The 24296-nt window shown below is 40.9% G+C and overlaps 6 protein-coding genes across 6 annotated transcripts; 2 read left to right on the top strand and 4 right to left on the bottom strand.

Moving 5' to 3' along the window:
- Positions 1-276: 276 nt before the first annotated feature.
- INS49_005668 (uncharacterized protein) lies at positions 277-1425 on the top strand (the record flags this gene model as incomplete). The annotated part of the gene is made up of 5 exons (XM_043166447.1): positions 277-320; positions 378-747; positions 800-1104; positions 1162-1349; positions 1418-1425. The coding sequence occupies 5 exons, from the start codon at positions 277-279 to the stop codon at positions 1423-1425; spliced, it is 915 nt and encodes a 304-aa protein (XP_043017008.1).
- An 842-nt stretch (positions 1426-2267) lies between these two features.
- On the bottom strand, positions 2268-3331 carry INS49_005667 (uncharacterized protein; the record flags this gene model as incomplete). The annotated part of the gene is made up of 4 exons (XM_043166446.1): positions 2268-2965; positions 3004-3015; positions 3079-3241; positions 3329-3331. 4 exons carry the CDS (start codon positions 3329-3331, stop codon positions 2268-2270), a joined length of 876 nt encoding a protein of 291 aa, XP_043017007.1.
- A 683-nt stretch (positions 3332-4014) lies between these two features.
- Positions 4015-5243, bottom strand: INS49_005666 (uncharacterized protein; the record flags this gene model as incomplete). The annotated part of the gene is made up of 5 exons (XM_043166445.1): positions 4015-4202; positions 4267-4446; positions 4518-4642; positions 4733-4805; positions 4895-5243. 5 exons carry the CDS (start codon positions 5241-5243, stop codon positions 4015-4017), a joined length of 915 nt encoding a protein of 304 aa, XP_043017006.1.
- Positions 5244-5852: 609 nt separating this feature from the next.
- Positions 5853-8213, bottom strand: INS49_005665 (uncharacterized protein; the record flags this gene model as incomplete). The annotated part of the gene is made up of 1 exon (XM_043166444.1): positions 5853-8213. One exon carries the CDS (start codon positions 8211-8213, stop codon positions 5853-5855), a length of 2361 nt encoding a protein of 786 aa, XP_043017005.1.
- Positions 8214-19241: 11028 nt separating this feature from the next.
- Positions 19242-22461, top strand: INS49_005664 (uncharacterized protein; the record flags this gene model as incomplete). Its single annotated transcript, XM_043166443.1, has 6 exons — positions 19242-19687; positions 19737-19952; positions 20133-20478; positions 20532-20993; positions 22119-22327; positions 22392-22461. The coding sequence occupies 6 exons, from the start codon at positions 19242-19244 to the stop codon at positions 22459-22461; spliced, it is 1749 nt and encodes a 582-aa protein (XP_043017004.1).
- Positions 22462-22794: 333 nt separating this feature from the next.
- INS49_005663 (uncharacterized protein) lies at positions 22795-24287 on the bottom strand (the record flags this gene model as incomplete). The annotated part of the gene is made up of 3 exons (XM_043166442.1): positions 22795-23167; positions 23229-24120; positions 24212-24287. 3 exons carry the CDS (start codon positions 24285-24287, stop codon positions 22795-22797), a joined length of 1341 nt encoding a protein of 446 aa, XP_043017003.1.
- Positions 24288-24296: the final 9 nt, after the last annotated feature.

Below are 24296 nucleotides of genomic sequence, written 5' to 3'. Positions count from 1 at the left end.
GAGTGGTCTGCCTGAGGGCTCGCGAAATTGGGTGCCAATCATCGTGACAGTCTCTGTACTCTATGTGAGCTGGAGACTATGGAGGTTCTCCATTTCGCTTGCACTGAATTCGAGCCGTCCCAAGCCATTACCATACCTTGTGCCATGTGAGTAATGACATGTAACTCCAGTCGACGGGGTCTCTTCGACTAACAAGAAATGCGCCAGTGTTTGGGCATGTCATATCAATGGCCACAAAAGTTGCAGGCGCAACATTTACCCGTGGCAGGTAATATCATGTCTGTGTCAATGTTCCTTGAGTTGGCACACACCATCACAGGGTCTGCTGCATTTTGAGAAATTTCATGTCTGGGTTACACATGGGCTAAGTGTGTCAGGGAGTACTTCGGAAACACTCGAGAGATCATCACTGTCACAGTCACGGGCGAGGAAATGTATATCGCCACCTCGCCCAGTGATGTAGCCGCAGTCTACCTCGATACCCAGAAGCTCGACTTCGACGCATTTATCAAGGACGTCATGCGCGATTTTGGATGCACGGAGGAAACACTCCAGAAGACGTTCGATTCTGACGGCAGGCCGAAGCACTGGATGGACAAGACTCATGTTGACTTCAAGCTCCAGATGCACCCGGGAGATCAGCTCAGAATCGTCGAGAGCAAGTTCTTGGGGAATATTGACCGGCTGATGAATTGGGACTCAATCTCGGGCGTCTCTCTGGTCCAATCCACCGGAGACTTCAAGACCGTCTCTCTGTGGAACTGGTGCTGGAGCGTCCTCTCTTGAAGCTGCAACCCAGGCTTTCTTCGGCGACGCTATCTTTGAGGTAGCGCCCAAAGTTCTTGATGATTTCTGGGCCTTCAACCTGGAGGCCTGGAAGATGCATTCAAAGTACCCCAGGTTTGCGGCCCCAAGAGTTTTCGATGCCAAGGACCGGAGCGTGAAAGCGTCCGCCGACTACCTCTCTCTTCCGAAAGATCAGAGGCCGAAATATCAGAGGCCCGGGGCATGCTGGCTTTTCGAGCAGCTTGAAATGGGCATGGAGGAGATGGGTGTCACTGAGGCCACCCAGTGTGGTGCGATGTTATTCAGTCTGCAAAACCTGTAAGCAAATCATGCATCTTCTGTGATCACCATGGAGTGACTGATAACGAAGATCAGCATCAACGCCAATGCATACAGGCAGTGCTTCTGGTGTGTTGCCTACCTTCTACACGATATCACAGTCCTAGAAGAGATAAAGAAAGAAATACAACCGGCATGGCAAAGCGACGGAGTCAATATGGCGTATCTCCTGGAGAGTTGCCCACTCCTGGCATCCTTTTACGAAGAAATGCTGAGAATGAACAGTGAGTACGGAAAGATCCCCTCGAGATATACCAGTCGCATAGAAGACTAACTTGACTAATTCCCACAGACCTGTAGGAATTCGGCTGGTCGCTGCGCCTGTGACGATCGGTGGTAAAGCACTGCAGCCAGGCCGGAAGCTCCTGATGCCATACAAGCAGCTGCATATGGACTCTGCCGTCTTCGGGTCCAACGCGGCGGACATTTTGGATGCTCGGCGTTTTATGAACGAGAAAAGCCTGGAACGCAGCACTAGCTGGAGACCATTTGGCGGGGCAAAGACCCATTGCCCAGGCAGGTTTCTGGCTCGGAGGGAGGTGTACATGTTTCTGGCCATTGTGCTTTTCCGTTTTGATATCAAGCTTGTTCCACGGCCCGGTGAGCGTTTGTCTCGTTTCCCTCACGCGGACACGTCCATTCCTGCCGGTGGCTTGCTACCACCAGTGAAAGGAGATGATGTGTTCGTGGAGATGAGATGCAAAAAATAATGGAAGCAAATCTGGGATCATCGGACTAGCTTGATAGCTAGCTGTGTTAGAGGGGTGAGCCGCGAAATCAAAGTTGCAATGAGAAGAGAGAAGTGCTATAGCAAGAGATACATTAATATGAGGAATGCTTTTCAAAGCCGCTATGCCTACCGAAGCAAAAAAATAAACTTCTCGAATGTCACGTTCCTCGACCGGCCGGTCTTTCCTTCAGCTAAACCATTACAACGATAGTGCAGCAATACCTTGTGACGTTGTTCCCTCCAAAACAGTTCTTCTTACTGTATGTAACCAACACTAGGCTTTTGTATCGTAAAAGCCCAGAGTCGAATCCTGGGCCTTGGCCTTTGAGACTTGGTCCTTCGAGACATCTCCAAGCTAGTCAATTGAATCGCCTTGGGCAGACTCCTCATCATCCTCATCGCCCTGGTCATCCTATTCCCCTGTGCAGTTGTGGCGGGACCAGTGCCATCTCTGGCATCCCTCGAAGCAGTAGAGGGTTTTCTTGCATGACTTGCATCGCCTCAGCTCCGGAGTGCCGTACCCTTGGGTCGCCCCACAATTGGCACAGGTGTCGGGAGGGAAGCGAAGGAAATACTGCTCCACAGGAGGCGGAGGGGAAGACTCAGCCTCGACTTTTCGACGTTCGTGGGCTGGCTTCTCGGCGGCGGCAGCAGCCTCCTGGGAACGGAGCGGCTCCAAGCCAGGAGGTAGAGGGCGATGCCGCCGGACGTGCCTACCTAGGGCACGGTTCATGCCACGGCCTTCCTCTCTCAACGTGAGTTCTTCGATCTCCCGTGTGTCTAGACTGAAGAATGAGAAGGGTTTTCCGTCAATATACTGCTCACAGGCTCGGTACATCTGGTTATGGCCGACCGGAGAGAGTCCAGGACCATAGCATTTCTCCTTCAGAAGGCCCTGAAAGCCAGGAGGCAGCGTGCAGCCAAGCTCCATGGAGCAGTAAGCGATGACAACCAACTTCCTGTGATCCTCAGTCCATGCTTCACTTTTTGTCTTTGGACTGTGTTTCTTGATGAGGTCAGCTAGGACGCCGGAGTTGAGGTAGTCGCGGATGAGGCGAGGGAAATGAAAAATGTTGGGTATGATGTCGCGCTCCCAACCTTCCTCCAGCTCTGCGTCAGAAGGCTTTTTTCAGGTTGAATGAAGCCACCCTGGAAGCCATCTGATCCTGTTGGTCAGTGTAAAAGTCGACACGCTTATGTGCTCTTCAGCTCGGGAGACGGACACTTGCTTATTTCCGACTTCTTTTTGAGCTGCTCTTCCTCCCAAGCCCTGAGCCGCGAGCGGATCACTTTTTCTTTCAATGGCTCCTTGGTTTTGGAGTCAAAGATGCTAGCGAGGGCGTTAAGGTTATCGTCTGAACGGAGGATTCCGAGTCCCCACCGACCCTAGAGAACGGTCAGTCACGATCAAAGAGATCCTCCTAGCAGGCGGTATTGGCAGTAAAGGGAGAATAGGGGGCGCGAGCAACGTACCATCTTGGCAAGCTGATGTCAGTGACGTCGAACCGCGGGAGTGGGAGAAGGAGGCCGAGCTTCTGTTGCTCAGGCAAGCTGCCCAGGCGGTGTGCTCAGATGTATGGATGATTTCTAGGGTGTAAGGTGAAGTGACTATTCGATTGCGATGTCTGGCTGTTCAAAGCGGTTGGTGAAAAGGGAGAAGTGGGGAGTGTGGAGGTTGCAGGAAAGCAGGCACATGGTTGCAGGCAGAGGAACCCGGGTAAGCATGAATCTGGAACTTCAGAGGTAGGCCGGAGGAGGGAAGGGGTGAAGGAGGGGGCTTTCTTGGTGCAATGTCTGTTCCTCCAGAACGCAGCATCCACGATCAGGAGCTTCCCATGCCTGGCGGCCAGATACCTACTACTTTTCGTAGTGGACGTAATTGGGAGGCAGGGTTGAGGAAGTCGAGACCTATATGGAATTAGAACTACAGTGCTTGTATTATCTTTCAGGAGGTCCAAAACGCTTCTCAACTGGGAATGCCGTCCTGCTCAAAATGCTGGAACTCTCCTTGTAACCCCACAACCGTTCAGGCAAGGCTCTTGTCCCCCTGGAAGAAGATTACATGCTCACAGTCCTTGCCAGAGCCAAAATCGTTCGATCTCGACGTCCAAATACGAGGCTTATGTTAATCCATACCAAGATCTTGTGCTCAAGAATTACTACCATCTTTGGCCTTTAACATCTATGGGGCCAGTGCAGGACCAATGCTTGTAAGCCAGCTGCCCCTTCTCAACCTCATCCACGATCGCAACTGCCATGTCTTCATTATAGATACCACCATCAACAGCGTCGTCTGCTGGTGTCTCTTTCGAATCAAGGTAGACCTTGTACTCCCCCGTGCGGATCCCTAAATCATGATTAGAATCGCCGCATCTGGGACCGGCTCGTACCACGCAGTGTCGATGGCTTACCCTTGTCACGGAGGAGCCCCGGCGGCGACAGAAAAGACCACTTCTTGTCCCTGACACCCAGCCACATGTTCAAGGCTATCCGGGAGCCCGTGATCAGGCCCTGCGCGGGCCTGTCCACCATGATCTTTTTTATTCGCCAGAGCAGCAACCGGGCAAACGGCCGCAGGATCCACGAGAACCCTACACCACACTCAATGTGAGCCGGCGGCTCTTCTCATTGGTTAGGAAAAGGAATCGCGACCAAAACGTACAACCCGGGCGCTCAACATTGTTCCGGGCCCATCTGAACAGTCTAATTAGGTTTGCGAAGCCCGTTGCGCCGTGGTCCGTAGCACGGACTGTCATATATTCGAGGTGCTTTTCGGGCCATCCGTACCTTTTCGGCATCAGCAGACCCGGTGGGGAAGTCCAAGAGCTGCTATCAGGGGGGTGGAGGGGGTCGGGGGAGGGGGTTAATCTGGCTCACCACCAAGCGTATGCGAACCCATCGGTTTCAAGTAGCTGCTTCCCCTTGGAGGTATGCAGGGAACCAGCCCCTCCTATTGACGATTGTCACCTGCGTTCAGTCCGCGATCTTTACCAAGCTTCAACTCTGCAAAAACCACGGGCGGTTGTCAAACACTCGTACCAATTACGATAAATTCCCCAGAATGCGTCGATTCGAGAACCGCTTCTTTGATCTTGGCGTGGTCCTCCACGCAGCGCTCATAAATCTCGCGGAGCTTAGATATGGGGGGCCCATACGCGCAGACGATGGCGTCGTAGTCCTGGGAGAGGGCCTGGGCGAACCGGTCCGTGTCGTGGAGGTCGACGGCGTGCGGTTTGTAGTCGCCCTCGGTCGCCCATTTTTGCGGTGGGTTGCGGGAGATGCCCACGACAGAATGGCCCCTGGACAGGAGTTCATCGACGACGCAGGAGCCGCACTGCCCTTTGGGTCCGATGACAGCTACTTTAAGCTTCTTTTGTGGGTGCGACATGGCTAAGTCCTGGGTCGGTGTTAGTTCTGCGGCGGAAGTATGTGTCTTGGTGTGAAGCTGGCCCTGGTCATTAGGTTACAGGAAATATGCATTCGATTGCACACAAGGCTCTCTGGCGAAATGCTTTAACCAGTAAATTTATAAATGTGCTTGTCTCGCTGTGTCACAACATCCCCGGTACGCGGAAGACAGTCCGGTGTCCCGGGATGTTCAGCGGACCCGATCCGGGGAAGTAAAGCGACAGGCAGGTGGCTTGAATGCTACCACGGTGAGGGGGAAGCTGGGGGGGGAGGGGTCCACCATGCTAGCAGGACGAGGTTCTTTGACTGTGTGGCTAATGATGAACATCTCTCTCGGCACTTATTACTGAACTCCACTATCGTCTCTTGCAAAGTCTTGGTGTCAGATCTGTGATGGAAGCGTTGAAGCCAAGTCCTATTCACACAAAGCACATGCGTCCATGAAAAGGCGAGCAAATGCATGTGAAATATTTACCGAGCTAACGAGCGATTACGATATGCACAGTCTTTGTAAAATTTCGAGATGGACGTAACAAATAGCTGAGTTAAGATGATTTCCAAATCTTTCTCCACGTCCATGAAACATCATCTAAGGAGCTAATGCCTCCTCCGCACCACCAGCCTTCGCGACAATGGCATCCCGCTCCTTCGCCGAATACACCCCGGCCGCGACAAAGCTATCTGCAGTGGATGTCACGGTGTCCACGAACTCAGCATGCGTGGCGAAGGGCGCCTTGTCCCAGACCAGGTCAAGGAACGTCGGGCCATCCGTCCCCGGCGACGCGATGCCCGACACGGGCACGTCGTAATTCGGCAGCCCATCGTTCCGCTTCTTGTTCGCGACCCCCGTCGTAACGGACCCAAACACGACGGCCGGCTCGACGCGGCGGAAATACGACGACACGGGCTGCGAGTCGCTGATGTAGTATGGGCGCACCGTCAGGTTGCCACTGGCCTGGGCCGTGGTGAAGAGCGGGTCGCCGGCGGCGGTGCGCCCGGTCTGCGCGACGGCCGCGCGCGCGTAGTCGCCGTCCAGCTTGAGGTGCCGGTACAGCGACAGCTGCCAGAAGGTGTCGTTGCTGCCGCGGGGTGTGCCGAGGGTCTGCAGGAGCACCGGCCCCCACATGATGGCCTGCGTGTCCGGGCGGTCCAGCGCGCGCTCGGTGCGGATGGTGAAGGGCATCTTCACCTCGACGACGTCGCCTGCGGCCCAGGTCCGGCTGAGGGTCAGGTACGAGCCCGGCTGGGCCTGGTCGCCTGGCTGGGCCTGTCCGTTGACGGTGACCTGGAAGCCCTTGCGGACCCACGCGGGCACCCTGAGCTTGATGTCCAGCGGCCCCTGCCCGGTGATGGTGAACTTGGAGGCGCCCTCGCGCGGGAAGGTCGTCTCCTGCTTGACTGTGAAGCCTTTCTCTTCCCAGGTCAGCGTGGACGGGACGTACAGGTTGACCCAGAGCGTCGACCCGTCTGCTGAGCGCAGGTAGACTGTCTCTTGGTACTTGGTGTGGCTCTCCATCCCCGTCCCGCCACAGCAGGTGCCGGTGTTGCCAAAGTCGCGTGGTGTGCCGGGGCTGAGTGGCTGGAAGTAGGTGAGCATGGGATCGCTGCCGCTGTCTGTGTCGTCACGCGATCCGGTGATCATGTTGAACAGGCCGCGCTCGTAGTTGTCCATGTAGGTCGCATTGTGCTCGTGGAGGAACAGGTTCCGGGCCAGCTTGAGCAGGTTGTACGTCGTGCACGTCTCGGCGCCGTCTGAGGCGATGGCATTGGCGATGTTGTCCCGGTTCTGGAAAAGCTCGGCGTTGGTGTCAGACCCGGGGAAGCTCCCGCCTGTCCCGCCGCTCGCGAACCCACGATGAGGCTCTACCCAGCCGTAGAAGTTCTTCGCCGCGGTGAAGTAGTCATCCCCACCCCCTTGCTCGAAGACTCTCAGGTAGCCGATGAATTGCGGGACATGCGTGTTGGCATGCAAACGCTGCTTTCGACGCCGGCCTGGGATCTTGTCAGGTGTCACAACCAGAATGTCGCGGTCTTCTACGGCGGCTCCGAACAAAGACTCCCGGTTGTCGAAGGCTTTGGCAGTTTGCAAGTGACGCTCATCGCCGGTAAGCTGGTAGATCTCCGGGAAAACCTCGTTGGCTCCACCAAACTCGCCGCCGATATAGAGATCCCACATGTAGTTGAGGTCGTCCCTGGTCAGGTTGCCTTTGTAGTCAGGGTGGTTCTTGTCGCCAACGGTCAGCGCGAGGTACGCCCAATCGGCCATCTTCTCCACAACCTGAAGGGCCTGGGTGTTGTTGGTGTTGTAGTACGCGTCCAAAAGCCCTCGCATGATCTTGTGCTGCGTGTACCACGGCGCCCAGGTATTCTTGTTCAGGTCGCTTCCGTAGACGGCCCAGCGAGGCGGGCCAAGCCTCAGCACGGTGTCCTCTGGAAGAGCGCCCAGGTAGCCAGAATACGTTGGAATCCATTGGGCATCAGCACCCGAACCAGTGCTGCCGTTCAGCCGCGCGCTGATCGCACTCTGGCAAGCAGCCAACTCCTTCACCAGCCAGTCGAGCTTCGTTTTGAAGGTTTGCTCGCCTTTCTCGGCGTAGGCTTGAGAGAGGGCTGTCAGGTAGTGACCCGTCCAATGCCCACTGAGCAGCCCACCGTCCTCCCACCCGCCGGGGGGAGAAACGCCACTGGGGTTGGGCCGGCCGGCTTGGTTGTTGAACAGGACCATGAACTTGCGCTCGTCGTATTCCTCCAGAAACCCTTTGATGCGGTCACGCTTCTCCTGCAGCAAGCCATTGCCGAGCCGTACCTGGTCCAGGCGGAACGGCCGCACCGGTGCTGTACCTCCGGGACCCAGGTCGGCCGGAACGTCTGCCGAGACGCCCGTCGGGGCGGTGCCACTGCCGACGAGTGCAGCAGCCCCCAGGGCGAGTACCTGGAATAGCCGGGCCATAGAAGGACTCTGATCGGCACAGTGGCGTTAATAAACAGTGATCGCAGAAGCAGAACCCATAACCAGGCAGACAAAACGTACCTGTGATCTTTACTTCAATGGTACTAGTAGTTATGGGATCAGCAGTGGAAATCTTCCCATTGAAGACTCGTGGTTGCCGATTTGGAGGTCCTGACGCTGTGTAGAGCTCGTGGAGTCGCCGAGGCGACAGGATACGCGCGACGACGAACATGATTCATACCATCTTATACTATAGCTGGTATCTCGTGTTGCAATTCTACTAACGGCCTGAAAAGGAAGGTGTCTTCCTTGCCGGGTGAGCGATATGGGTGATCGCTGCCCCTCTTGCCGCCCTGCCGCTGTCAATTACCCCGATACCTGGACGGATCAATTACTTGGTCCCGAGGTCGTCGCTCCGCTGCTGTAACGTCACTAAGCCCACCAACCACGACCAGCACCGCGATGACCGCGTCTATATCCGGTACTAATCCTGCTTGACCCCAAGGTGGGTGCGTATCCATTCTAATAAGCATAAGTCGTCCGATTCGTACGCTAATCTCTGTCTGATTTCATGGATGGTTACACTTTGGGTGTCGACGCCGAATCGTCCATGCAGATCTCGGATTTCGGGTCGGCCAGGGTTGTAAGTCGGCCGCTGCGCATGGAGCCGAAGGTATCACTATAGCGGATACAACACAGTTGCAGCGACTTTCGTGGGAATAACACGCTGTGTCTGGTGATTTATGAGCTGATACTTGGTAGACTGTAGAAGTACTTTATTTTTGATTAGATAGCTCGTGATTATCTAGCGCCTTATACTTGGTTTCTCTCTTGTCTATTTACGCGATGATTCTTCTTCCTATAGTTCAAGCCTAGGTAAGTTGTACTATGACTAGTTCCCCATGGTGTAAGACATTAACTCGCACATTTCAAGACGCCTTGAGCTTCTTCCCGTCCCGCACGGGTGCATTCCTCTAGAGTTACTTACCACAAGGTCGTCTTTGCTTAAGCGTAGCGTCTTCTGCCTATGTATCCAAACACTCCAAGTCCCGAACAGGCACAAAACTAAATTACATGATCGGTGTATTCATGTCTTCTGCATGCGCCCCGTGAGCATATCACTAGTCACTGGGGTATCAATGCTTTCAGGGGTCTCAACTCTCCTACTCTTGCTGGGCTGACTGTCTATGGGGACCTGGCCCCGCCCAAGTCCATCTTGGCCGAGGAGGTGCTCGGGAGGCCACCAAAGGGGATTCTTTTTTCCTTTCTCTTTAAGAAAGAAGAGAAAAAGAGAAGAAGAAAGAGAAAAGAAAGTCCTAGCAAGAGCAGAACATACTAATACGCGTAAGCATTAAGGTATAAATGACTGGACCTTAGAATTGCCAAAGTAGACGAAAAGTGGAAGGAAGTGAAACATCGCACCTCAAGGAAGCAGTGCCGTAGACTCACTTGAAATAAAAGAAAATGAAAAGTAATCTTGCGTTCGGCAAAAATGGTGATGCCGACCGGCGTACCAACATTGATCACATGTCACCGGCTAGACACAGGAACCCATAAAGTCTTCTAATGCGGTATAATAGTCTAGATAAGAAAATTCGCCTGTCCCGAGAGGTTCCACTCATATGGACTCGGCCCAGCTGGAAAGTCAAGAGAAACAGTAGAACCTGTTTATCGCAGGGTTGAATGGTCTAAAGTGCGATGTGCATTTTGAATCAACAGAGGGAAAGGGAGGTGGAAGAGAAAAAGAAAAAAAAAAAGGGATAGAACAGAATAGGAGCTCCCTCAATCTCCACATGTTCCAAAGATTCGCAACCACTTGACGACGCAGATTAATACAGGATCAATGCGACCACATACACGTATGTAAAAGATTGAGAATACCGGCGGTCAGAAGTCATCCTTTTTTTTTTTTTTTTTTTTTTTTTTTTTTTTTTTTTTTTTTCAATGACCGCATACCATTCAAGGAAGTAGGCAACGTGTACAACCCCTTGCCAAGCAAATGCACCACAGTGATAGCATCGGGCCGGGCGCAACCTTATTCTAATAAGCTCCCGGACCTAACTAAACCTCGAGTGCTGACGAAGACGTCAGGGTACTCCTATTCATGCCTCCCACGGGGATATCAAATGTTAAATGTTAACTTCCCAACCAAAGTCACTTCAGCCGCCAGATAGGAAAAGTGCTCCCTGCTAGCAGGGTTGTAAAAAAGTTTCTTAGTTTTAGTTAATTTAGTTAGTTTTTTTAGTTAGTTAATTTAGTCTTAGTTAATAATATTAACTGAAAACTAAAATTAGTTTTAGTTTTTAAAATTAACTAAAACCAAATTAACTAAAAACTAATTTAGTTTAACTAAATTAACTAAAAAAAAAATAAAAAAATAAAAAAAAACTTTATTTATTATAATTAATATTAAGGCGTAGAGTTAAGAATTTAGTTAATTAATATTAATAAATAATAAATAAATAAATAAATAAGTAAGTAAATAAGTAAATAAGTAAATAAGTAAATAAGTAAATAAGTAAATAAGTAAATAAGTAAATAAGTAAATAAGTAAATAAGTAAATAAGTAAATAAGTAAATAAATAAGTAAATAAATAAATAAATAAATGTTAAAAAATAAAATAAAAGGTTGCAAGGCGCCTAAGACTATATAATATTACTAGGAATTAAACCTAAAACCTTAGCATTTAATATTATTTTAATTTATATAAATATTAATTATATAAGTAAAATATATATATTTATTTTATATAAGCTTATTAAGTAAGATCTTAGCTTTATAATAATATATATATCTTTAATATATATAATTCTTTTAAAAAAATATAATTATTAATAAACTTTAATATAATTAAATTAGCTAAAGAAATAAATAAATAAGTTTTTTAATATATTATTTTAAATTATATAAGTTTTATTTTTTTTAATAATATATAAACCTAACCCTTCGCTATAGCCTAATGGTTAATAGCGTTAAATTATTTCTTAAAAATAAGTTAAAATATGTTAAAATAAAATATTATTAAGGGGTATAATACTTTATAACTTACTTATTTTAACTTATATAATAAGGGAATAATTCTTCTTTTTTAATGCTTAATATAAAAAATATATTTTATATTTAAATAAATATATAAAGAGTATTTAAATAAATATTTCTTTAATAAACTTTTATTAATTTATAAAAAGTATATTATTATAAAGCCCTTTTTTGCTTTATTTAATATTATATAAGTTATAAAAGAATAATGATTTAATAATTAAGTAATATAAGTTTAAAATCTTAATATTTTAAAATTAAAGTTAAAAGTTTATATAACTTATTTATATACTAGGTTATATAATAATAAATAAAGCAAAAAGGGGCTTTATAATAATATACTTTTTAACTTTTTATTTAAATATTATTAAGTAGAAATTAATTTTTAAATAATATTTATATAAGAATATTAATTATATTAATATAATAATTGCCTATTTAGGATAAAACTAGCAAAGTTAGCTAATTAAAAGACATAGGGCTTTGATAATACATTACGTAATGTTAATAAACGAAATTTTAATACTTCCCCTTGCCCCCCCTACCCTTAGCATCACCATTTATATAAATTAACTAGTTTCTTAATAGGTTTTAACGCTAGCTATATAAAAAATATATTAATTAATAACCCTTTTCCTTTATTTTATATATATAATACTTATAAAATAGCTTATCTCTTTAAAAAAATAAATATTTTAATATAAGTTAAATTTACTTTAAATAATAAATATAAACTTATTAAAAAAGTAGTTTTAAAATAATAATATATTTTTTATATATAAGATATTAATATTTATATTAAGAAATAAAATTATTATTAAATTCTTCTTAATGGTTTTATATAATTCTTTATATTTTTTAAAATATACATTATTATGCTTATTTTAACCATTATAAGCCTTATAAAAATAGTTATTATTTAGGGGTTATAAGGCATTTTTAGCCTTTATAAGCCCTATAAAAATAATGGTTATTTAATGTATTTATTTTAATGCTTATTAGCTTTATAAAAATAAGAGTTTTATAAGATTTATAAAGCATTTTAAGCTTTATAAGTTTATAAAAGTATTTATTATTTAATATATTTATTTTAATACTTATAAGCATTATAATAATAATAATAAAATAAAGGAAATAAAAGTAAAAAAATAAAAAGAATTTAAAATAATTTTATTATATTTAATAATAATATTATATATATAATAAATATATAGTTTTAAAGATAAAATTTTATAGTATTTAATAATAATAAGTATAATATAATATATATATAAGCTTAAACTTATACCCTTAAAAAGAGTAGGGTTGCTTAATAAGCTTACATAATTTATATATTAATAATAATAATAAAACTTTATAACTTTATATTCTTTTATATAATAATATTTAATAAGTATTTAAAGTTTTATTAAATATAATAAAATTTAAAGATTATTAATATATAAAATACTTTTAATAAATAAATTTTTCTTTAATAATATTAAATATATATTTTTCTTTCTTAAATATTAAACGTAGTTTATAAGCTTTTTTTTTTTTTCGCAGATAGTTATTATAGTTTAGCGGTAAAGCGTATAACTATAATAATTACCTAGGTTACCGTTGGAAAAAGATTAGTTTGTTTTCTTTAAAAAGCTATAGCTAATATTATATTAATTTATAGTTATTAAGGGCCTTAGGGGATATTTTAAAACTTAATAATTTAGGTTTTATTATATTATTTAAACTTTAAGGAATAAGGTTATTTATTAATTTATTAATATAATGCTTTAATTATAAGCTATTTTAAAAGTAAATTATATATTTCGCTATATATTTATCTTATTTATTCTTTTAATAATTATATAGCTTTAAAGCAATTATTAATACTTATGTATTTTTATTTTATTTTTAAAATATATTTTTTATTATTTATTATTATAAAGTAAATTATAAATAAAAAATAAATTAAATTATAATTCAAAATTATAAAATAAATTATACTTTACTTATAAAATAAATTATAAAAACTATTTTTTCATTATTTCCTTTAAATTTAAAAACTTTTTCTTTAATTCTTAAATATTATTAAATTTTTAATTTTTTAATAATATTATTTTCCTTACTATATTTAAATTAAGATTAACCCTTAATTTAATAATAATATTACTAATAATAGAAAATATTTTTTTATTGTAATAAAAATAGCTAAAATAGCAAGATATCTTTAGGCTAATAAACTTATTATTAAATATTAAAGTTTATTATTTTTTTAATAATTTAATGGTTTAAGCTAAAGATTATTAATTAATAAATTTAATTAATATTATATATATAAAGAAGAATTACCTTGGAATTAAAGAAAGGTTTTTAAAGATAAAGTATATATTCTTTTTCTTTATTTTTAAATGAATTAATAAATAATTTATCTTTAAAATTAAAGATATCCTTAAAGGGATTTTTAAAAGAAGAATTATATATATTATCTTTTAATAAACTAAAAAGCTTTAATTTAAGCTTATTATTTATTAATATAATTATATATAATATAAAACTTTTTAAAAAAAAACTTACTTAAAATATTTAGCTTTTAAAAGAGCTTTTATATTTACTTTTATATTAAAATAAAAGCGTAATAAATCATTAAGTTAAAAATGGCTTATTTTAATCTTAGGGTTAAGAATTAAAAAAACAATAAAAGGTTTATAATTTTTTTTTCTTTCTTTAATTATTTTCTAAGGAAAGTATTTCTTTAATTTTTTAATATTAGCATAAATAATATTAATAAAATTAAATAAATACTTTTTTTATATATATAATTAATTATAAAATTAATAAATAAATAAAAAAATTAAAAACTTATAAACTTAAGGTTTTTTACTCTTTTTCTTTTATATTCCTTTATTAAGTTATTAAGGTTTTTATATATAATATATATATATATAATAAACCCTTAGAAATAGTTATATATAATTATTCTTATAACTTAATAAAAGGCTTAGAAAAGACTTTAAAAGTCTTTATAATTTGCGCTAAAATAAATAATTTTAATAAATTAAAGAATATCTCTTTATATTTATTATTAAAAGTATTTTTATTAATATAATTTAAAGGTTCTTTTAATATTAAAAAAACCTTTAATATATTATATATAGAATTCCAGTGCGTAAAAGTATTTAAAGAAATATTAATAAATATTTATTAAATAGTTTTAAAAATAAGGAATAAATATTAAGTAGAATATAAGTAATTTTATAGCTTTTTAGCAAGGCTTATGCTTATATAGCTTTTTTAATACCCTTAAATAATAAACTATTAATCTTAATATTATATTAAGTTAATATTATTACTTATTTTATATAAGTAATAAGATTTAATAAAAGTTAATATATATAAATATATTATAATATTTAATATATAAAATTACTTATTATTTTTAATAATATTATTTATAAAAAGAGCTGCATTTAAATCCCTTAAATATTCTTTTAGAAATTCTTTAGTTTGGGAATTTAAAGTAAATTCTTTTAAAATATCCTGCGCTATTAAATTAATAATATGCATTATATAATAAATATTGTTTTTAAACTGCTTATTTAATTTAAAATTAAATTCTTCTTTAAAAGCCATTATAAATATATTATTATTTAATGCATTATTTCTTATAAAGCTATAATAAAAAGTTAATTATTTATATTTAAAATATAAAAAGAATTAAATACTTAAAAATGCTATTAAATATTATACTTAAATAATATTTAATAATCTTTTAAAACTCTTTAAAGAGAATTAAGCTAATATATCTTTCTTTTAATTCTTAAAATTTAATTAATTTATAAATTAACTAAAATTTAAAATTAATATAAGAGATTATTACTTTTATATAAGCTATATTAAATTTAAAAGTTTAAATATTAAAATTAAAAGAAGATTTATTATTATTAATAATATTTTCTTTTAAATTTAAATTTAAATAAATTAAATTAAAATTAAAAGTATTATTTAAAATACTTTTAATTTTAAAATGATTTATTTTTAAAGCATCCTTAAAATAAAGTTAAGTTATTTCTTTTTATTAAAAGAAAAGAAATATATATAAATTTAAATATAATAATAAATCTTAAAAAGATTTAAAACTTAAAATATTAAAAGCTAAATTATTTTTAATAATAAAGTTTAAAATCTTTTTATAAGTATTATTTTCTATAAATTTAATTTTAGTTTTCTTTTTTAGAAAAATAAAGAAATTTAAAGGAAAAACTATATTATTAAGCCTTATAATAATTAATTAAATTTTATTTTTTAAAATATTATTTTTTAATAAAAACTTACTTTTACTTTTATTTACCCTTAATATTTTATTATAAGCAATATTTAAGTATTTATGCTTATAATGCCGTTAATAATTAAAGGCTTAAAATGCCTTTAAAGTATTTTATTATAAATAATAGCAATTATTAATTTATTAATTAAAAAACTAAGTAAGTTATTATTATATTTAAAAGAAATATAATATCTTTTTAAAATTATATATTATATATTAATTATATAATTAAGGTGCTTTTAAAGAATATTATTAAATATATTTTTATTATTAATATTAATTTAAAATATAGCTATATGTTATATTTAGCTAATTATAATTTAATATAATATATAATTAAATATAAATAAAATATATAATAATATATTTTACTTATATTAAATTATATTTTAAAAAAATAAATATATAACTTATTTATTATACTTAATTATAAGTTTTCTAAGGTAATTTTCCTTAATAAAAAGTAAGGTTTAAATAAATAATTTATATTTAAAAATATAAATTTTTATTTCTTTAAAAAGGGGTAGTTAATAATTAAAAGAATTATATTTATTATTTTAAGATATTTATAAAGTATCTTTAGAAAAAGAAATATTATTCTTAGTAAAGGCTATACATTTATTTATAAAAGATGAATTTATTAAGGAAGAATTTTTAAGAAATAAGGGGAAAAAAGATATTTTAAATATTTAAAATATTTAAAAATAAAAGAATTCTTAGTGTTAAGGCGTAAATATTAAAGTGTAAGTAATTTTCTTAGTAGTGATAAAATAATAATAAAGGAAAAGAAAAGAGAAAGAGGAAGGAAAAAGAAAGAGGTTTATATATATTAAAGATTAAAAAAAAATGAATAGTTTATTTTCCTGAATTGGTTAGTTTATTCCTTTAAATAGGCTAAATATTTATTTAAAGAAATATATAATATTATCTTTTAAAAATAAATTAAATTATTTTTAAATAATATTAATATATATATAAATATAATTTAATTTAAGGATAGTTTTTATATATTTATTATATATTTATTTAAATATATATAATTTTAAATTAAATAATATATATATTCTTTATAATAAAATCTTGGCTTTTAAAACTATTTAACTTAAATAAATAATTACCTTAAAGGCTAAAAAGCTATTTTTATTTTATTAATTTAAAAAGGTTTAATATAAATATATAATATTTAAATTTATATAATAAATAAGTATTTATAGGGGTAAATAAGCTTAAATAAGCCTTATAATTACTTTTAAAATTAAAGTATTTATAAGGGAAAATAAGCTAAAAAAAGCTTTATAGCTGCTTTTAAAGTTAAAGTATTTATAAGGGCAAATAAGCTTAAATAAGCCTTATGGCTGCTTTTAAAGTTAAAGTATTTACAGGGGTAAATAGGCTTAAATAAGCTTTATAACTACTTTTAAAATTAAAGTATTTATAAAAATATATAAATTTTAATATATATAATAAAAAAGTATTTTTAATATTTTTAAATAATTATATATAAATATAAAAATAACATTATTATAATTAAAAAAAATTCTAGGATTTTTATATAATTTTATAAATATATATTTAATATTTTTATATAAGGTAAATCTTACTTATATTAAAATATTTATTTTTTTAAAGAGATAAGCTATTTTATAAATATTATATATATAATATAAAAAAAAAGAGCAATTTAATTATATATTTTTTATATAGCTAGCTTAAAAACTTATTAAAAAACTAATTGCTTTATATAAGTAGTTACATTAAAGGTAAGGGGGAAAAGAGGGGGTGCAAATATATTATATGCTATATACTATATATTATACATACTTATAAGGAAGCCAAATTATATATATTTTATAATTTTATAATATATATAATATAATAATATATAGCGTTAATAAAATTTATAATAATTACTTATAATAATTATAATAATGCTTATTAATCTTATAATATATAAATGTAATATAAATCCCTTGCTTATAATTATATACTATATAATATGCTAATAGCTAAAGGTTTAAATCATCTTAAAAACAACTTTTTTTAAGTTTTTTATTTATTTATTTAATTCTTTTAATTCTTTTAATATTCTTTTAATATTCTTTTAATATTTTTTAATATTTTTTAATATTTTTTAATATTTCTTAATATTTCTTAATATTTCTTAATATTTCTTAATATTTCTTAATATTTCTTAATATTTCTTAATATTTCTTAATATTTCTTAATATTTCTTAATATTTCTTAATATTTCTTAATATTTCTTAATATTTCTTAATATTTCTTAATATTTCTTAATATTTCTTAATATTTCTTAATATTTCTTAATATTTCTTAATATTTCTTAATATTTCTTAATATTTTTTAATATTTTTTAATATTTTTTAATATTTTTTAATATTTTTTAATATTTTTTAATATTTTTTAATATTTTTTAATATTTTTTAATATTTTTTAATATTTTTTAATATTTTTTAATATTTTTTAATATTTTTTAATATTTTTTAATATTTATTATTATGGGCTGGCCCCAGAGGGGCTGCAGGCTGGCTAGTGCCTTTTCTCATAAGCTGCAAAGCAGCAACCTTTTAACTAGGCCAAAAGGTACGTAATAATTTAAGCTCCCTTAGATTACCTAGCCACATTATATAAGGCTTGGGCTTCCAGCCTAAGCTCATTATATAGCCCCTTCCTTTAAGGCTTCTTCCTTATATAGTAATATAATTACCCCTAAGGCTTACCCGCGATATTGCCTTTTTAAGCCAGGGATCTTCTTTATAAAAGGGGTGCCTGCATTTACTTGCGGCAAACATAACTTAAACCCTTAACCCTAAAGCTTAAATTATTTATTATGGGCTGGCCCTAAAGGGGCTGCAGGCTGGCTAGCGCCTTCTCCCATAAGCTGCAAAGCAGCAACCTTTTAACTAGGCCAAAAGGTACGTAATAATCCAAGCTCCCTTGGATTACCTAGCCACACTATATAAGGCTTGGGCTTCCAGCCCAAGCCCATTACATTTATTAATATTTTTTAATATTTTTTAATATTTTTTAATATTTTTTAATATTTTTTAATATTTTCTTAATATTCTTCTTAGTATTTAATAGGCTTATAATTATTTAAATATTTTTAAAACTTTAATTAATATTAGCCCCGCTTTTTTTCTTAATTTTTTAGTTAATTTAATTAGTTTTTTAATTAATTAATTTAGTTTTAATTAATAAGATTAATTAAAATAAATTAGTTAGTTTTTAAAATTAACTAAATTAATTTAGTTAGTTTTTAAAATTAACTAAACTAATTTAACTAATATCAACCCTGCCTGCTAGATCCAATTAGATAGAGAAGATGCAAGGGCAATCAACATTTGGTATCCCTGTAGAGGTTTACTTTTGACAGGGCGAAGAACAATACCCCTTTTGTTACCTTCTTTCTGACGGCGTCCGCCGTGGAATAAGGGACGATGCTACATACTCGTACGCAACAAGAAGCTTGGAAACACGTCATGTATTGAGCTATCTGTCTATTCAAATACAGTCCAATGCGAGGCTCATCTGTGCTCATGGCGTCAGTTCTTGGAATCAGGCCTCGTCGTAACATCTTCAGATCTCAGTCTTTCGTTTGAAAAAAGAAAACACATTTCCTGACGCTCTTTTGCCCAACCAGTAGTCTATCTTTTCTAAGGTTCCAATGCTTGCGTTTGCTCTCCTGGCTGGGGTTGTATCAGCCCGAGTCTTGAACCTTCCCGGTATTCCAAAGGGATGGGAGCATGTCGGGCCAGCCTCACCGGACGAGCCGATCCAGCTCCGGCTTTCTCTGAGGCAGCAAGGGTCGCCAGCACTGGAGGCGGCCGTCTTGGACCGGTCCACCCCAGGGACGGCCAACTACGGCATACATTTAAGCCGTGGAGAGTTGCAATTTTACACGGCTCCGTCCGAGTGCACAGAGACGAGCGTGATGCAGTGGCTCCGGGAAAAGAACGTCCCCCACTCTATCGAAGCAGACTGGGCCACGATCAGGACAACCGTCGACGTGGCCAACGACGTGTTCAACGCGTCTTTTGGCTGGTTCCGGCGCGAGGGAGGAGGAGCAGGGGATGTCGGCGGGGAGCGCGAGCTCAGGCTGCGCAGTCTCTCGTACAGCATACCCGACCCCGGGCTGCCTCAAGCAACTCCTCCCCGGCAGCTTCGAGTCCGAGACAGCTTACGGCAGGATCGGGTTCGCGTCGTTCATGGGCCAGTCTGCTCGGTATGGGGACCTCGCAGAGTTCATCAGCGAGCTGGCGCCGCACTCTGGTGGCCTGAAATTCTCCTTCACGGAGATCAACGGCGGCGTGCACCTCGAGGATCATCCTTTCGTCCCCTTCGTCCACGAAGTGTCCCATATGCCATATGTACCGCTGTAATTTCTGACACACCTTTTCATAGTGGAAGCGAATCTGGACGTTGCTGTGATGATGGGCTGGGTCCACCCCATCCCCATCCACGAATATATCGTGGGAGGATACGGGTACGCTTCACACTATTCGTCTGAAATCCTCTTTTCCCAGGGACCAGCTGTTAACCGCAGTGTTCATGATAGGGACCAGCAAGCCACGGCAGACAGCCCCTCCACCACCGGAAGCAACGAGCCCTACCTCGAGCTGCCCGAGTACCTGCTGGCCCTCAACGACACCGACCTGCCCACCGTGCTGTCCGTCCCGGACGGCGAGGAGGAGCAGTCCGTCCCCGAGGACTACGCGCACAAGGTGTGTAACCTCTTCATGCAGCTCGGCGCCCGCGGCGTGAGCGTCATCTTCGCCTCGGGTGACTACGGGCCAGGCGACTCGTGCACTAGCAACGACAGCTCGACCTACTTCCAGCCCGTAGTCCCGGCGACATGCCCGTGGATCACCGCAGTCGGCGCCACGGCCAACCGCGATGACATGGTCGGCGCGCCCTTCAGCTCGGGCGGCTTCAGCCTGTAATTCGACCGGCCCAGCTACCAGGACGCCTCCGTCCGGGCATACGTGGAGGGTCTCGGGGGCGCGTACGCGGCCTACTTCACGGTTCTGAGCGGGCATTCCCCGACGCCGCGACCATTGGCGTCAACTATGCCGCCGTCGACCAGGGGGCCCACTACCTCGTCAATGGCACCAGCGCCAGCGCGGCCACGTTCGCGGGCCAGGTGGCGCTGCTCAACGCGGCGCGGCTCAGCTCGAACCTGACGGCGCTGGGGTTCCTCAACCCGCTGCTGTACGAGTACGGCGCGAGCATCTTCAGCGACGTGACGAGGGGCTCCTCGGTGGGCTGCGTGGGGAACGGTGTCTCTGGGGCGCAGGGCGCCAGCTGGCATGCGACGGAGGGCTGGGACCCGGTCACGGGCTTGGGGGTGCTGAACTTCACCAGCTTTCAGGCCATCGTAACCCCTGATGCAGCGAGTGACGTCGGTTCTTACGGCCATGTTGGTCGTGCTTGGGTGTTTTGGTCTCTCGTCCCTTCTTCTAGAAGCAATCCTGTTTACGTTAGACCGCATCTGCTTCTCCTCTCACTTATTTCGTTAAAATCTGCGGGGGTTGTAGGTTGAGTTGACTCTTTCAGAGTTTTTCGCAACTGTAAACTTTTGAATGTCCTCTGATTTGATTCCTTGTGCAGTGCCTGTGTAAAGGAATACCTCTGTGAATGCGGAACTCTCAATCTGCTTTTGGTGCCTTACTGAGTCTAAGACATAATAGCTCCAAACTGAACATGGTTCAGAAAGACGAGCAAGCAAGGCAGTGCCAAATATGGGTCTGCTCGTAGAAAAGATGTCCAGTTATGGGCTTCTTCCGGGTGCGCTCCATCAGAGCCGAAGAGTTCGGTATCGGTGGATCAACTTGACCGGAAGGGACGTCCATGGAGCATGCAGGCTTCTCAAATCGACTCAGTTGAAGATGTAAAAGTTCAGGGCACGCGGAATGTAACTGAATCCAGCTCGCGCTTCTTCGAGCCTGAGGTCGACATCCGCTCGTCTAAGTCGTCTTCTGTTCCTCGTTTGATTCGACTCCTCCGTGACTCCATCGCAATGGCTGCCGGGAGCGTAGAAAAATATGGATTCGGTAAACCAACATTGGATGTACTTTATTTCTTCATCTATGTGTTAATCCCTTTGGTTCTTATCATTGCCAATGGGGGGAATCGGCCCATCACAGGCCATCCTTGATAAGCTCCCACCGCTGCGGCCCACCAAGACAACAGGTGCTCCGCTCCGACGCCGCCCCGGCCCGCGCGGTCGCCTCAACCTCAACCTCGCCCACCAACCCTCTCGCTACCGACCAGGCCTGCCCTACCTGCGCAAAAGCAAATGAACCGCCTGCTTTCCCGCCCCAGCCCACTTCTCCGCTCACACAATCGCGCACCCCTCTTCCACCGAGCCACAGTCAGGATGGACTACTCGAGCGTCCCCACCCCGGAGCGGTGCTACGCCGATTTCTGCCTCGTCCCAGTACGGTTGATCGCCTCCCTCCCCTGTTCCTCGCCGCTGCAGCAGCAATCTTTTAACACCTCGGTACATCGTACACAACTCACCCAGAACTAACCGCCCTCACAGGTCGGCACGGGCGAGCTCTCCGTGGCCAAAGAGGTCGCCGAGGTGCAGAAGCTACTCAAGGCGTCCGGCCTGACGTACACGATGCACTCGGCCGGCACGACGGTCGAGGGCAGCTGGGACGAGGTCATGAGGGTCATCGGCCAGGCTCACTCGGTCGTCCACCAGGTCGGGCCACAGCGGATCCAGACCTCCATGCGGGTCGGGACAAGGTGAGTGTTCTCTTGGGACTGGGGGGGGGGGGGAGAGGTGCGTGAGGGCTGACTTGAAGCACAGGACGGATAAGAAGCAGACTGCTGCTGACAAGGTCAAGCGGGTGGAGGATTTGTTGGCCGAGAAGAAGTAGTTGGTTGCAACCGTCCAAGGTTACGCGGTTGAGATTGGTTCTTAGTCTGGTCGTGTCAAAAAAGGCCCATGGCATGAAATTGCTGCGTGAGATCATGACCACCATGATATCCAAGTCGTACCGCCCAAGTTGTACATTAATTCATATGTGAGACTGAGACGGTCCTGCAAGAGGCGACAGTCAAACAACCCTTCAAAATGTTCCGAAGATTTATAAATACATCGACATTATGCCTATATAGTATGGATAACTTTTGGGTAGATCCGGAATTCATAGGTCAGCCCGACCCATGACACTCAACATCGTACAGCAGTCCTCAGCCGAGACCTGCGCCTAACCCCGAGATGTCATCTTCTTCTGCTGCTTCCTCAGCTCCTTCTCCCGCTCCCTCTCGAGGTACTTCTTCTGGCCCTTGGCGTCCAGCTGCGACAGCTCCTGGTCGCGCTTTGCCTTCCTGGCCTTCTCGCGCTCGAAGTTGCGCTCCTCGCTCTTCTCTTCCAAGTCGGCCCTCTGGATCTGCTTGGCGACGTCCTCACGGACGCTCCTCACCTTCTTGAGAACCTCGGGGCGGAAGTGCGCCTCCTTAACAAGCTGGTCGGCGATACGGATGAAGTGCTGGAAGATCGGCAGAAGCGGCTCATAGTTGTTGTCGGATGGCAGGCGGTACTTGAGGAAGATGCGCTTCCTGGGCGTGGTCTCGTCAAGCCTGTTGAAGGGTCAGCTGCGAACGACACGTTTGTTATGGTCCATCTTAGGCAGAAACTCACGTCTTGGGCTTGTCGACGGGTTGGTCGGAGACAATAAGATACTCAAACAGATCACCAGCAGATTCGGCGGCTTTAGCAAGCTCGTCTGTGAGCAGAACCTTGGTGATCTCGGCGCTCTCGCTCATCACAGTCAACCAGATGGGCAGCTTGGAGTTGTCCTTGGTGAACGTGAGGGAGACGTCGAAGCGCTCATCTCGGACCTGCTTCATACGTTCCTTGTTGACGATAGCCCAGACGAATCCATCATAGGTGCTCTTCGTGTTCTGGGTCTTCAACTCAGCGGCACCGGGAACACCTGGGACTGTTAGGGCCTCCTTGCCGTCGAATGGGTAGATCGCCGCCTCCACAGTATCCTGGGGCGTCGGAAAGCTGTCGAAGAAGAGGCTGAGGGCCCACTCAGCGATCGAGACGAGCGGGTTGAATCGGCGGATCAGGCTGAGCTTCGCATCCATAAAGGCAATGTTCTGACGACCCGTCGCATAGGTAGCGAACTCGAACAGAGACTTCTCCTTGAGCGCCTTCTCAGGCTCAGCAAGGTCAGCCACGAGGAAATCAGTCTCGCCATCGCCGCTGCCGCCGCTGGTTGGGGAGCTGCCGAAACCGACGAGAGCAAACTCGGAAGCCAAGGTCTTGGAGTGCGCCTTGACCCACTTCCTGGCCTTGCTTCGGTTGAGGCGCGATCCAACGACGTGTAGCGTAAAGATGAAGACGATACAAACGAGTATAATTCCCTCGGCGCGGAAGTCGGCCAGAGTATATCGCTCATCGAGACGGTACCATTTCGTATACGGAGGGTTGGTGGCAGCAGGGACGTTGGCCTCCAGCGTCGCACCGCCCAGCGGCGTGGTAAATGCGGGCGAGGGATCTGCGGCCTCTGCAAAGTCGGCGAAGTCTGTCACCAAGGTGGAGGTCAGCGCAGCACAAGCTTGTGTGGAGCCCTGGACGAAGGCTTCAGGAAGTCAATTGAATGCGGGTGCGCATACCTGAGTCAGCAGAAGGAATTGGCGATGCTGAAGACTTGCTGCCTCCCCCGAGGAGATCCTTGAGAAGGTTGGCCATGGCTGGTGT

Source organism: Diaporthe citri (genome assembly GCF_014595645.1).
Source record: "Diaporthe citri strain NFHF-8-4 chromosome Unknown scaffold_19, whole genome shotgun sequence".
Taxonomy (NCBI): domain Eukaryota; kingdom Fungi; phylum Ascomycota; class Sordariomycetes; order Diaporthales; family Diaporthaceae; genus Diaporthe; species Diaporthe citri.
Note: the sequence above shows the minus strand (reverse complement) of the source record. Positions and strands in the feature narration are given on the sequence as shown.